The 15,568-nt window shown below is 41.7% G+C and overlaps 1 protein-coding gene across 1 annotated transcript in view; it reads left to right on the forward strand.

Moving 5' to 3' along the window:
* The first annotated feature begins 230 nt into the window (after positions 1-230).
* The window catches only part of LOC124615935 (cytochrome P450 6k1-like), a 46,848-nt gene continuing 31,510 nt past the window's right edge, over positions 231-15,568 (forward strand). The window contains exons 1-2 of the mRNA XM_047144124.1: positions 231-253; positions 13,401-14,300. Of these exons, the coding sequence (XP_047000080.1) occupies positions 13,409-14,300 (892 nt within the window). The 5' untranslated portion in view covers positions 231-253; positions 13,401-13,408. The remainder of the gene's footprint in view (positions 254-13,400; positions 14,301-15,568) is intronic.

The following is a 15,568-nucleotide window of genomic DNA, read 5'->3' on the forward strand; positions in this document are numbered from 1 at the left end:
GTTCGGTGTCATGAGACGTACTAAAAGATCTCCAGACGCAGGAGTTATTCGTGCAACGAATTCAAAGCTTGCAAATTGCAAATTAAGTCAACTACTTTCATCAGTCTGATGTACTTTACTTACTACCCAAGTAGTTGCTTTTTGACAAGTCACATCTTGTTCAACGTTTGACCTTGGGATGCATACATATAAGATAAGCTGCGTGCAGAATTTCCCGCAGTGTCATCCACGCCAGACTCGAAGAGAGCCAGAGGCAAGTACTTCTCTGTGGTATTCTTACCAATTTGTTGCCCTGCGCTTGTCACATGTAGTAAACACATACACACACTATTGTACATACCTGCTTAACCCAAAGGATATTTGAAGCGTTATCTTGTATTGCCAACTGGCACGGAAGTGGAAAAAAATCTTCTTTCGGCGAATGATCATTACATTACGTCATAGAATATTACATTTTTAGTTCAATTGCTTGTATTTAAAAATTTCAGTTATTTTGTCAGTGTTAGATACCGAAATCATACGTACTGCAGAAACTTTCAAAATAACGAAATCCGTAATGTACCCCTTACTACAACTCTTTTATTTATTTATTCACTGGAAAGAAATATATACACAGATTCTGAACTGTTCCAAATTATAGGTTTGAGTTTTCTAGTGTTGGATAAGATTTCTGTACGATCATTATTGAATCCCTGCAAGGAGATGCGCACGGACTCGGGCAACAATGGTATTATTTGCATGTTTCGTTCCCGCAACGGCGGTCCCAAACAGATGCGTCTCCGCAATGCTTCCACACTCCCTGATTTTACTCAGTGTCTGATAGTGTAGGCTATACACTAACTTTTCATCCAGCTCCTTCTGCCTCGCTTGCTTCTGAGAAAGCTGACACAAAATTTAACTCAAAGTTTCGTGAGTTTCAGTAAGACAGAACCCTGGATCTGTATCTACACTTGTTGATAATTCGTTACTGACAAGGCTACATGTTAAAAACTGCCAAGAATTTGTTTATACAGGAAGAATACACCGAAAGAAATACTACGTCATTTTAGCTGCTAAGACACATTGTAAGCATTTGTAAAAAAAAAAAAGACAGTATTTGCCAAAGTCGTAGCTCGTCAGGTGGCTAGAGAAATTTATACCCTTGCCAAAACTGCCGCAGGCAATATGGCGGACACGTATACTTTGTCGATGGCACGTCGGCAAACAGTAACACGGACAACGCAATCACAATTTGTAAAGCAAATTTCATTTTCCGTCGATGTTCTCAGTTACTTTTGACTCAAATCTGCAACTCATTTAATATCCCTAATGATTACCAATTGTCTTCGCGATATCGCTAAGTGTGAACAATGGAGATAAAACTAAATTAATTTTCTTTGTGATTTCTTCATACGCGCACGTAAGTCATTGTGCTGGTTCTAGAGTTTCACAGTAATGTGAAACTCAGTTAACGTTTTCAGCCTTGTAAAGATGAGATATGAAAAGTGTGTTGCACCATCGAAATTGCCTGCTCCTCCTGAGGAGCAACATATGTGTTACTTATTGGTTAATTTCTTGAACATCATTCGAATCATGTCGAAATCTCGTGAGAGATTGTGGCAGCATTAGTGGATTCGAAAAATAGCTTGGTCGATTGCGTGAACTGTGGTTCGAACGATGGTTGTTGTGCTAATTAAAGTCCAGAACGAAAACAAGGTAACTTCCAAGCACAAAGCGCACATGTACAGAAACAGCTTTCGTTGAGAAAGAATAGGATATAAATTCTTAATTAAACAAAAGAGGGAGAAAAAGTTTGTACATGAGCAGTGTGCAAAGCCGGTTTCGTTTCGTAAAATCTGAACATGATTTGGTGATTTACACCAAGTACGAGATATGCGCCAAAATGAAACTCACAGAATTGCGAAAGAAAACTAACTTGAAAGAATTAGAACTGCTCATGGGATTCAATGCACTGTTTCCAAGTGAGGTCTAGGAGACTGTGCGTCCTGCAAGTGAGATGAACATTAATCACTTCCTGACTTTTTCGACCTAGTTAAACAAATTCAGGAAACTATACAGAAAAGGAAGCCGCAAAGTTACGAAGTTTGCCTCAATTAAATGTGTAGAAGAGACGTCATTAATGGGTAATTCTTTAGAGAAACTCATAGTTAACGTAGAGACAAACCTTCTCGATACCCCCAAAATGAACGTGTATTTAGCCAGTCAGTCAGGTTTCATGCAAGAACCGCCTACAAAACGCACTTGATCATTTCGAGCGGAAAAGGCAGAGTCGCTTTGAAGGCGATGAAAGCTGTGGCACATTCGTATACCACAATGCCAGTTATAAGTATCAATGGATTACTGTTTCCGCAACTTTAAATTTTTCCTCCGCAACCTCAGAGCAAATTATGACCAAAAATTTAAAAAATTACTGTTTAGTTGTAAAAATCTTGTAATCGACGTAGTAAAAGCAGGAAAACTGGGAGAGATTAAGCTTCAATATTATATGCGCTACACCTTCTTACCAGTTGCAGACAATAATTTGCTTTTGTTGGACTCATGGCCTGGACGTAATAAAACCTCTGTCTTTAGGAAGATGACGAGAAGATTTTTAATACAATTTGGATACCAACCAGAACTAATAGTGTAATCTAAAGATTTTTATACAGTGTGAAGTCTTTTCTAGAAAATTGTCAGTTAATAAAATTTCCGACAGTTCCTTGTCATTTCAGGTTTATCAGCCGATCGGAATTGCTAAACTTGAGACATTTGTGCATTGTCAGTTTGCATCACCACGTTTTATGAATTTGAGGAAATATGCCTCGTACGCACCATAATATGCAGAACAACAGTCATGACGATTTCTTCCTCCATCCCAATTTTGCCTAAATAAAAGTGGTAATTACCGTGAAGTCCATTAATTTTTCGTTTATCATGTGTGCCTGGTGTATGGAAAATTCTTGTTTCCGACATCAAAGAGACACTTCACATTTTTTGTGACAACTACAACGAATAAACTAGGTTCCTTAAAAATTATCATTACAACTGTGCTACAAGAACTGTTATCAAACATTTCATGTCTACAATTTAAAGACCCGATTGATGCAAGTTGTTCAAAACATCTGCATCTACATCTACGTGATTACTCAGCTATTCACAATAAAGTGCCTGGCAGAGGGTTCAATGAACCACCTTCAAGCTGTCTCTCTACCATTCCTCTCTAGAACGGCGTGGGAAAAACGGGCACTTAAATTTTTCTGTGCGAGCCCTTATTTCTCCTTATGTAGGTAGGTGTCAACAGAATGTTTTCGCATTCGGAGGAGAAAACAGGTGTTTGAAATTTCATGAGAAGATCCCGTCGCAACAAAAAACGCTTTTGTTTTAATGATTGCCACTCCAATTCACGCATCATGTCTGTGGCACTATTTCCCCTATTTCGCGATAGTACAAAACGAGCCACCCTTCTTAGAACTTTTTCGACGTCATCCGTCAGTCCCCCTGATGCGGATCCCACACCGTACAGCAATACTCCATAATAGGGCGGACAAGCGTGATGTAAGCAGTCTCTTTAGTAGACTTATTGCACCTTCTAAGTGTTCTGCCAATGAATCGCCGTCTTTGGCTTGCTGTACCCACAACATTATCTATGTGATCGTTCCAATTTAGGTTATTTCCAACTGTAATCCCTAAGTATTTAGTTGAATTTACAGCTTTCAGATTTGTGTGACTTACCGCGTAATCGAAATTTAGCGGATTTCTTGTAGTACTCATGTGAATAACTTCACATTTTTCTTTATTCAGGGTCAGCTGTCACTTTTCGCACCATAAAGATATCTTATCTAAATCATTTTGCAATCTGGTGCCTTTACAAAACAGTAAATGACAGCATCATCTTCAAATAATCTAAGATGGCTACTCAGATTGGCCCTTATGTCGTTAATATAGATCAGAAAAGGTAGAGGGCCCATAATAATTCATTGGGGAACGGCGGATATTACTTACGTTTTACTCGATGACTTTCCGTCTATTACTACGAACTGTGACCTTTCTGACAGGAAGTCACGAATCCAGTCGCACAACTGAGGCGATATTTCAAAGGCATGCAGTTTGGTGAGAAGACGCTTGTGAGGAACGGTGTCGAAAACCTTCTGGAAATCTAAAAATATGGAATCAATTTGACATCACCTGTCGATAGCACTCATTACATCATGAGTATAAAGAGCTAGTTGTGTTTCCCAAGAACGATGTTTTCTAAATCCGTGCTGACTATGTGTCAATAAATCGTTTTCTTCGAGTTAATTCATAATGCTCGAACACAGTATATGTTCCAAAACCCTACTGCACATCGACGTTAGTGATATGGGCCTGTAAATCAACGGATTACTCCTATTTCCCTTTCTGGGTATTAGTGGGACTTGAGCAATTTTCCAGTTTTTAGGTACGGATCTTTCTGTGAGCGAGCGGTTGTATATAACTGATGAATATGGAGCTATTGTATCAGCATATTCTGAAAGGAACCTGACTAGTATACAGTCTTGACCGGAGGCCTTGCCTTTATTAAGTGATTTAAGCTGCTTTGCTACACCGAGGATATCAACTTCTATGTTTCTCGTCTTGGCAGTTGTTCTTGAATGAACTTCAGAAATATTTACTTCTCTTCTTCGGTGAAGAAATTTCGGAAAACAGTGTCGAATAACTCTGCTTTAGTGGCACTGTCATCAGTGACTTCACCGTTATTATTGCGCAGTGAAGGAATTGATTGCGTCTTGCCATTGGTGTGCTTTATGTATGACCACAATCTCTTTGGGTTTTCTGCCAGTTTCCGAGACAGAAATTATTAAAAGCATCTCGCATTGAAGTACACGCTATATTACGAAATTTGCCAGTCTTGTGGATTTTGCGTTCTTTTAAGTTTGGCATGCTTTTTTCGTTTCTTCTGCAACAGCAATCTGACCCGTTTTGTGTACCATGGGGGATCAGTAACATCACTTATTAATTTATATGGTATATATCTCTCAAGTGCCGATGATACTATCTCTTTGAAAACATTCCACAACTTTTCTACACTTACATGATCAGATCGGAAGGAGTGAAGACTGTCTCTTAAAAAGGCGTTTAGAGCATTTTTATCAGGTTTTTTAAATAGATGTACTTTGCGTCCTTTTTCATGGTTGTAGATGTTACGGTATTCAGCCTAGCAGCAATTGCCTCGTGGTCGCTAATCCCTGTATTCGCCCCTCATGATACTCCCTATTTGTCCAGGATTATTTGTGCTAAGAGGTCGAGTATGCTTTCGCAACCATTTAAGCTTCGAGTGGGCTCATGAACTAATTGTTCAAAATAGTTTTCTGAGAAAGCATTCAGTACAATTTCGGATGACGTTTTATGGTTGCCGCTGGCTTTAAAAGTATAATTTTTCTAGTATATCGAGGGAAGATTGAAGTCACCACCGACTATAATTTTATGAGTGGGGTACCTATTTGAAATGAGACTCAAGTTTTCTTTGAACTGTTCAACAACTATACCTTCTGAGTCGGGCGGTCGGTAAAACGACACAATTAATAGTTTAATCCGATTGTCAAGTATAACCTCTACCCATACCATTTCGCAGGTACTGTCTACTTCAATTTCACTACATGGCAAACTACTTCTGACAGCAATAAATACTCCACCACCAACTGTATTTAATCTATCCTATCTGAACACTGTTAGGTCGTCTGAAAAAATTTCGGCTGAACTTATTTCCGGCTTTAGCCAGCTTTCCGTACCTATAACCATTTGAGCTTCAGTGCTTTCTATTACGGCTTGGAGGTCTAGTTCTTTCCCATCACTGCTACGACAATTTACAACAACAATACCGATCGTTTCTACAAATACCTTACTGTGTTTTACCTGCCCCTTTTTAGAAGAACGCCACTTCTGTGGTTTCCTGAGACCCTCTAACCTAAAAAAACCACCCAGTCCCTTCCACACAGTCCCCCGCTACCCGTATAGCGGCTTGCTGTGTGCAATGGACTCCTGATCTATTAAGCAGAACCTGGAAAGTCACCACCCTATAGCGCAAGTCAAGCAATCTGCAGCTTACACGGTCACAGAATCGTCTGAGCCTCTGATTCAGGCCCTCCCCTCGGCTCAGCACCAAAGGACCACAGTCGGTTCTGTCGACGATGCTGCTGATGGTGAGTTCAGCCTGAATCTCGGAAGCAAGACTGGCAGTCTTTACCATTCTTCTAGCCGCCCGAAACCGGAGAGAATCTCCTCCGATCCAAAGTGACACACGTCATTGGTACTGACATGGACTACCACCTGCAACTGACTGCGCCCTGTACTCTTCGTGGCATCTGCAAGCACCCTTTCCACATCCAGAATGACTCCCCCTGGTATGCTGACGGAGTGCACACTGGCTTCCTTCCCCTTTGTAGCCATGTTCCTAAGGGGCCCCATTATGTGCCTAGCATTGGAGCTCCCAATCACCAGAAAACCCACCCTCTGTGAATTGCCAGACCTTGTGGGCCGAGACGCTTCCTCTGTAACAGGGTGGACGACTGCATCCAGCCCGGAGACTACATCAGCCACACATAACGCCAGAAACCTGTTTGTCTAAAAACCAGAGAGATCCTACGATTGACCCCTCCGAAAGTCTTTCACTGCCTGCCAGACTTCGAAATGATCTCCCACTCGACCACAGGTCAGGCATCAACATCAGTGCAGGCAGTACCTGGGGCAGCCACAGCAATGGACCGATCGGCGGACACGTGGGACGTGCTCAATGTCCCTCACATCCCTGTGTCCAAAGCCCACACAGATTCCCCTTGGGAGCCGCCTCAAGCTGTGTGACAGAAGCCAACACAGCCTGGAGCTGTGAGCGAAGGATCAACAGCTCAGTTCGCATGTGTACACGGCAATCACAGTTCCTATCCATTACTGAAGTCGCTCCTCATTGACGCTCGTAAAAACATGTAATAAACTGACAGTGTACTCGCCTTATCAGCAGCAGGAACTCGCGGTGCTCTCTCACTGATGGTCTAACCGACATTGAGCTGTTCTAACCAAAACAAACAAAACAATACGTGGGTCGATACAAGGGTCGGTAACAACGGCGGTACTCTACGCTATACTTCATTAAAATAAAAGGTTGTGCCTAGTAAGTACTCAAACACGCAAGAAATCATCAATGATTTGAGGCAGTTTTGCTTTGAGTAAATGCTTAAAATTCGTATGTGAGCGCTTTGGACTTCGCGTTACGCGATGCTACGTACAGCTGGCGCAGCTACCCCTGTTTATTTGCCGATTTTCGCGCTCTGCAGGAAGTAGTTTACAAACCACTGTTATAAGCGGCCCTTCATGTGGCAAATATGAGTAACTTTATAGTATTCTTTATAAACACTTGCACTGCGCCTTAGCAGCTAAAATTTCGATTGTGCATTTCTTTCAATGTATTTTTTCTGTGTGTATGTTTCTGAGCTTATTATGCAACTTTATGTGTCAAATACGCCTACTTTGAGAACTACTACAAGGGGCGATGAAAACGTTTCCGTTCAAAGACTGTAGAGTCCAGAATCGACGTACTGTCAGGCAAAATCGTCGTAAGCATTGAGGGAGGCATCCCATCGACGCGTCATATCGTGAAACACCGTGTTCTGCTGTGTGAAGAAGTCCGTATAGGCCTGCTACACATCCCCCTCCGACAGGAATCGTCGACCCCTGAGAGCTCTCTTTAAGGGACCGAAGTTGTGATATTCGCACGGTAGAGATAAGGACTGTAGGACGGGTGCTCGAGTGTCTTCCGTTTGAGGCTTCTCGCTCAGATCGACTGGCGCCTTGTGCCGAATCGCGACCTGCACGGGACATGCTGCCGCACACGCGTTCTTTATTCTCCGATGGTTGTGTGCCAGTGTTTGCCATTCGGCAGCGAAAACAAGGGTAACAGCACGTTAGTCCTGTACGGACGCATTTCTTAACAACGTAGCCAGACTTCGAAAGTTTCCCGATTCACTGCAGGCACGTCGGGAAGACACGAATGCCACAGTTATCCCTTGTTTATATTTCATTCCTTATATACCCACATCGAAGTCACGCTACATTGCACGTACGCTACAGCAGTGTCCTCTAAAGGATAGTCAGGAAATTTTAATTATCTTGCAGGAAAAAATGAAGCTGCCGCCATGAAACTTGGCGTCCTATGCGACACATTTTTTTCAAGGATGGATGACTTGTCGGGGACCTTGGTTTAAGATTTTTTTTTCCTGCACAGGAAAGCTTTCACCTCTAAAATCACCACTTCGTCATTCTATCACTCACTAGCTCCTTATCCAAGAAACGAATATAGAGTCACTGTCTTATATAAGGAGAACACAGAAGGGCGGTGGGGGGGGAGGGGGAGGAGGGAATCGGGGGGAGGGGGTAGCTGCGTGCGGCAGAATTATATAAGCGAAAGAAGCGGCGTGACTCATGTGTCGAATGAGCTGGGACGATGTCGTGGACAGTTTCTCGATAGGCTCTCGCCAGTATGGCAATCACAGATGCTTTCAACATCATCTCGCGTGATAATGGCTGGGTCTTCACATATTTGCACTGCTTCCTTTGCTCCTCTGTTTCAGACTCACAGTGATATCCCCAGCAACCATTCATGGTCATCAGACAGCTAAAGCGCGGCGACTTTAATCGTGATTACAGTGTAGTGCAGTATGCTGAAAACTGACTCATGACTGATTTTCACTTTTCCGCTAGCTGTTGTCACGATTCTAATACGAGTACAATGGTCTGCCATCTCCAGGGTCTCTACTCCTTGCGATTCCCGGTTCTTTACAGAGAGATGGGTTAGTAATTTAGTTGGTTACATATTCCACAGATTATTTGAAAGCTTCTTTTATTAAAACGGACATCATAATTCGTCGTTGTGGCCTGCTTGACCACACACAAAGCGTCGGTACAACCAACCACACCACTGTGTCATATGCTGGCGAATTGTTCCGACACCCTTTCACTACTGCAGCATAGACAGCGAAAACGAATTACCATGAGATACTCCCTTTCATCAGTGGACTGCGCCATTTTGGTTTGGCGCCACGCTGCTTTTTGAATAGGTTATAAGACTAGTATGAGCTGTAGTAATGAACACTTTCGAACATGTGTGGACAGCACTAAATCTTGACCTTAAAAGACTTCTTTTCCAGAGGGGTGCCACAACGAAAATTGAATTAACTCAATGGATTGTTTTGATTAACTTATTTCAAGTTCGGCAGTTGAGAGAGAGGAAGATTCAGCTTTGGGCTATGAAACATTAGTAAAACTCTTTGACTTTTTCCTACATTGCACCAATGGCCGTTCGCCTGGTGGAAGTCTTTCGAGTTGACGCCACTTCGGCGACTTGCGTGTCGATGGGTATGAAATTATGATGATAAGGACAACACAACACCCGGTCCCTGGGCGGAGAAAATCCCCGACCCAGCCGGGAATCGAATCCGGGCCGTTAGGTATGACATTCCGCCACGCTGACCACTCAGCTACCAGGGGCGGACATCAGAAGGCATTAACTAACAGCTATATTCTTAGTGTCAGTTTTAATCAAGAGCTGATCCTAGACATGGCATTTTCCCATTTCCAGCATAACTCTCCATTATTACAAGATATTTCAACAATTATTTTGATTCATTAATCTGACTTAAGTCAAAGGCGATAACACGCGTCGACAAGATCTTCTCTCGAACGACGGCCTTCGCGCGGAGTACAACAGCGGCCACCTCACGGTCATTGACGGCGGCGTCGAAGATGCTGCCGACTGCAAGTTGTGGCGCCTTTACTGGATGTGAAACAGAATACAAACAGAACATTGAGCATACAATTCCAACACTTTTCAGCTAAAACAACAATATTTAACAGTAATGCAGTTCAGCATAGGTCATCATATTGGCATAATATTGACTCACCAGCAAACTGACCGGTAGGATGTGGTGTAACTGTCTGGGCCTTCTTGTCACACCACGTCTAGCGCAGTGCTAGAGTACTGCAGTGTGGGGATTTCAGTGTGTTCCAAGGCTGCATATGTACCTGCAAACAGACAAAAAATCAATAGCACGGTTGTAACTGAAGGTTTATGACTACCCCTCGTACGTTATCAAGAAATGTGACCAAATCTACTACCTGTCGTATTTGAGCGCTATAATATTATTTATGTTCATTAACAGATGATGAAGATAGGCTGGAAGTAGATAGGTTTTGAATAAACTGAACAACTTGAAATTGCGAAATTCTATTTTAATGACGACTCTGATTTTGTGTAAAAAGTATTTAGTCTCGAACAGCCCAACACAATCCAGTCCTCCATGGTCAAACAGAAACCCGGCGATCTGTTTGTATCACGTAACTGTTTTGTTGGCAACTACGGTCCGATTCACGAACGACAGTGGTTCTCGCTGGTAGAGGCACGGACGGAGTTACACAGTCGGCGGTTCAAAGCGACAGCTGCGGTACGCGCATACACGTGCTTTGCGGTCGAAGAAAGCGTGTATCCTGCAAATTACGTGTCTCGCTTGCTTATGTAGAATTTTTCGCTTACCACTACCATCGGTGATGACAGCTCCCAACAAGTGGAATAAAAATTCAGAAATTAATTCGCTACGATTACTTTAAATGTTCGCATTGGCTACGACAGTCACGGCAAAATCCGCAAAGTAACAGCATGTGGAAAGAAAAGCAGAGAGCGTGTCCCCTACTAAGTATGCAGTTAAGCGTTGCTGTCGAGGCCATATTGAAACCGTGGAAACGCGAAACAACAACAGCTTACTACTGCGGCTCGAAAGGACGTTCTTACGGTACGGAAGTAATCTAGTCAGCTAAATGAAGACTATTATGGAAGGAAACGCTAATGCAACAAGTTGTGGTAAATCTGTAAATCAAAACATCTCATATACTCTTAAGCTTTTAAATTAATTGCTATTCAAATGTGCAAACTATGAAGTTCCACTGTTTTTAGCTTCAGATAACAATGAATCTACTTTGTTTTGTAAATGTCAGTTTTCTCTTGCAGCAATTACATTTTAGTTCTTAAGTTTTCCTTTCTGGAACTTTGAGCCGATGAATCAACTTCACTTCAAACAGAAACAGCAGTTATGGGACATACTGCAGGAGATTCATTTTTTATATCCAAGCTGGAACAATATACTCTCTAGGTTTTTGTCCAGAAGTACCATCTCCTCATTTTCAAAAATCTTTGTACATTACCAAGAAACACCCCAAAAATTGGTTTTTGGGTGCCATAACAGAGTATCGGATTCCAAGACGGTTATGCACAGAAAATGACTGACATTTTTACGATAAATTCCTAAGATCCCAAGCTGAACAACCTTGAAAATTTTCTTGACTTACTTAGCTGTTTCAGAGACTCAAATGTTCCATGTTACTGCACTCGTACACTAAAATACGCCCGTTAAATCCGACGTCAGGCGAAAAAGTAGTTTATAAAGAGGCGAACCTCGGAGAAATATGCTGTAAAGTGACTCCGTTGTCATCAGAAAGGTTCTGAAAACCCCATCGTATAGAGGGTAGTACTGAATCAAATGCAAAATTCTTAACGTCCGGTCTGAGGTGTAAAATTAGTTTCGCTTTATTTCGGTTTCACATAAGTAAACTGTCAACATCTTACTGACCCATACAGTTCTTTTCATTCGGGTGATATGCCCTGCTGTAGCAGCGAAAAGAAGGAAACCATCGGAAAATTGCTACTATAGGGACACAAAAAAGGCGAATATTCTCCTGTTTAAAAGACTGGCTGAAAAGCGGGGTACCAGCTTCCTCATTCTACCTTCTCCAACACCTTTAAAAATGTTCACAAAAAGTATGACCTGTGAACATATGCGAGGATTTTTATACTGAGAGAGAAGGAGACAGTACGGAGGGAAAGGGACGGAAAAGCAATAAAAGCTGAAAGATAGTATACAATGGTTGTGATACAGAAGAACGAAAGAGACAACGGCAATGTGAGAGAAAGGGAGGGACACGGTGGCAGTGGAACATGGTTGACCTGACAGAACTGTGCTAGGAGTAGAATAAAGTAGACAGTGCCAGTGGGAGAGAAATAAAGAGAAGGAGAAAATGAAAGTGAATGGTAGTCAGTGATAATGAGATAGAGAGTCCATGACGATGACAACGAGGAAGAGCGAGATAATGACAGTGAGAGAAGACAGCAGCTCTGAGAAGGAATAAATGAGATAGCAGCAGTAAGAGAGAGAGCAAGAGTGAGACAGCGACACCGAGAGCAGATTGCAGTAGTAGGACAGAACGAAGGAATCTGCGACTGTGAGACAGGACACAGCGGCAGGTACAGAGACACAGGGAAATAATGACAGTGGCTTGGATTGAATGAGTGAGTGAGACTGGGCAACTGAGTGTGGACTAGTGGGTGTGAGCGAGCTATAATTAGGGGAGCTTTTGCGAGTGAGAGGTGAGCTGCATGTTAAAAACAGAGCGAATATTTTCGCATGACAAAATTTTTGTGAATATTGTTAAAGGTGCTGAGGAATGTGGTATTCCACTATTCAGTAGGAGTTTTTTAAACAGGAGCGTATTCACCTTTTTTGCGCTCCTACTTTTCCGCTGGTTGAAGTATGATGCAAACGAACATTAAAGATTATTGTACTGCTCTGCTACTTAGCATCTCATTTTACACTTTATGTTGTCCAGTACTATGGCCAACACCCAGTACTCCAATAGACGTGGAATATGACCTGTCTTGGAAGTGTGAATCAACAAATTTATTCTTTCTTCTGTAATTAAGAAGCTAGAACTGCTTGTAGCCTTTCTGAATCTCAATAAACATACTATAGTCTACCAGACATGCTAGTTATTCTAGATAAAATTTAATATAAGAAAATTATATGCAGTTAGAAATAAGGATTTATTTTTGGACCATATTAACAATGATGATATCCCTTCTGGCTGTATAATCACTAACAACAAAGAACATATAGAGGAAACCAAAACAATACATAAAGCCTTTAATAATGTAAAGTTGATCCTGTGTATACAAGTATTACATGCTACATTTTATGAGTGACAGCAAACAGTACCTGCATACTTTTAGATATCCAGCAGTAGAGTGTTCATGCATTTTTTTAAATCAGAATCGGTGAGTAGATGAAGTTTAACTTTATTTCCACATGCAGGAACATTATTTGTTGTTGAATGGCATTGTGAAAGCAGCAAACCAGCGTGACTAAATCATGATTGGATATAGAGTGATTTTAATTTACCCTCTACTTTAAGAAATCAGCAACAAACAGTAGAGGGATTCGTTTTATGGCTAACCACTGATAGTATGGACTTGCACAATGTATTTGACTGTGATACATAAGAAATTAAATATTATGACACAAAAAGACTCTGAACATATTTCTGATCATACCCTTCATTTGTTTTTGCAGGAACCAAAATGGCTGTTATCTTTGATTCCTGGATGAATGAAATGTTAGCTCTACTGTCCACAATTTTTGTGATTATCTACGTCACATTCAAAATTAATTATACCTATTGGAAGAAGAAGGGACTGCCCTATTTAGAGCCATCCTTTCCACTAGGGAATGCCTGGGATACGACGCTCATGAGAAAAAGTCCAGGCGAGGGTATGCGAGACGTGTATTTTGAAGGCAAAGGAAAGAGTGTAGTGGGTATTTACACAATAAACAGTCCAATTCTCATCTTTCGAGACCCAGATCTAATAAAGACGATCATGGTGAAGGACTTTAACTATTTCCCTGACCGGGGCATCTACATAGACGAGGAGACAGATCACCTATCAGCACACTTATTCTTCCTCGGTGGCACCAAATGGAAGTCTCTGAGACAGAAGCTGACGCCCACGTTCACGTCGGGCAAGATGCGGGCCATGTTCGGCATCGTCCAGGACTGCGCACGCGTTCTGTCTGACGTCACACCGGCGGGCAAGGTCGTGGAAGTGCGCGAATTGATTGCCCGCTACTCCACCGACGTCATAGCCTCTTGTGCCTTTGGGATCAATGTCGACAGTCAGCACAATCCTGAGGCGGAATTCCGGCAGTGGGGCAGGCGCTTCTTCAAGCCATCTCTCCGTACCTACATGACCCAGGCGCTGGGATTTTTCAACCCCAAGCTGCGCAAACTGGTACCTGTGGCCTTCACGCCTAAGGACATCACAGAGTACTTCACGCGAGTCGTCGAGGACACAGTAAAACACAGAGAGGAGGCTGGCGTTATCAGGAAGGATTTCATGCAGCTGCTGATACAACTGAAAAATAAAGGATATGTTGATGACAGCTTCTCAATCAGTGTGGAGAAGAGTGAAGAAGGTAAGATTTTTTTTCAGTTTTTGCATATTCTGACACTCTTGACTGTCCCCCAAACCATTGGAAATATCGCTATTCTCATTTCACTGTGAAAAACAGTTACACAGTTACAACTCTTATCAAAAACTGCATGGGTGCCGTCGCCTACATTTAAATTTGGAAAGACAGACATTTTATGAACAGGATGAACTGTATAAATATTTCACCTCAGATACCGCATGATTCATTTGGATCCGATATTGTGACACAAACTTAATCAGTTTTTAAAAATAGTTTTGTATTACGTTTGTCTGCTAATTGTGTAAATTTTGTTGTGTATGTTTTAAGAATCACATGCTGTGTTACTCAAATACTAACAGGGATCATTCTCAGATGTGAGAGACAACCTGTGGAACAGAGTATTTGACTGGGTGGTGTTGCAGACTAGCCCGTCGATAACTGGGGGTTGTGGATTTCATACAGATATAGCAACTCAGTGTATCACAAGTTAGCACCCTACTTCAAGTTGGTGCAAGAGATGAAGTTAGTTAAATAAAGTCACCCTAGTGCAGAAAATATTTCCCATTTTGCTTACAAGGGGTTGGTATAGATATGATTTCTCCACTTTACTCATGGTTGTAGTTATCTAAGTAATATTGGATTCAACCTTTCAGTCCCTATATGGTGACAGTAGTGGGTACGTAGTTCATAAATGTAACAGACATAAAATTTTAGATGCTTACATTATGAAGAATAGATATAATTGATTATATATATATATATATATATATATATATATATATATATATATATATATATATATATATATATATATGAGATATCCTTAGACCTGGTAGTGCTCTATAATCCGGCCCCACAGGTTAATCCGTATTACTCGCCTTTCCTGGTGAAATAGATACATGAATACATATAAATCCCACAGAAAATTTTTCAGGACTATCGGTTATGTGATACCAAAAGCGAACTTTGAATTACACAGGGAAATTGAGACCACTGCAGACGAATATAATCTGCCTGACACCCAGAAGACATAGTTGGATGTCAATGTAACGTCGTACAAGTACACGCCTTTGGTGGGTGTGTAAATGATTAGAGTTGCAGTTCTCTGTGAGAGGTAGAACGGCCACCTGAGTGTGTTCGTATCTGGTGCTGCTACCAGGTCTCTTTCGGTATATAGGGATCATGAACAGCATCATATGTTGAGCAATCACTGTTAAGGACACGGATATGACACGCACTCGTATGAGACAGCGTTATCAGCACCTGACAAA

The sequence above is a fragment of the Schistocerca americana genome, chromosome 5 (assembly GCF_021461395.2).
Source record: "Schistocerca americana isolate TAMUIC-IGC-003095 chromosome 5, iqSchAmer2.1, whole genome shotgun sequence".
Lineage (NCBI taxonomy): Eukaryota > Metazoa > Arthropoda > Insecta > Orthoptera > Acrididae > Schistocerca > Schistocerca americana.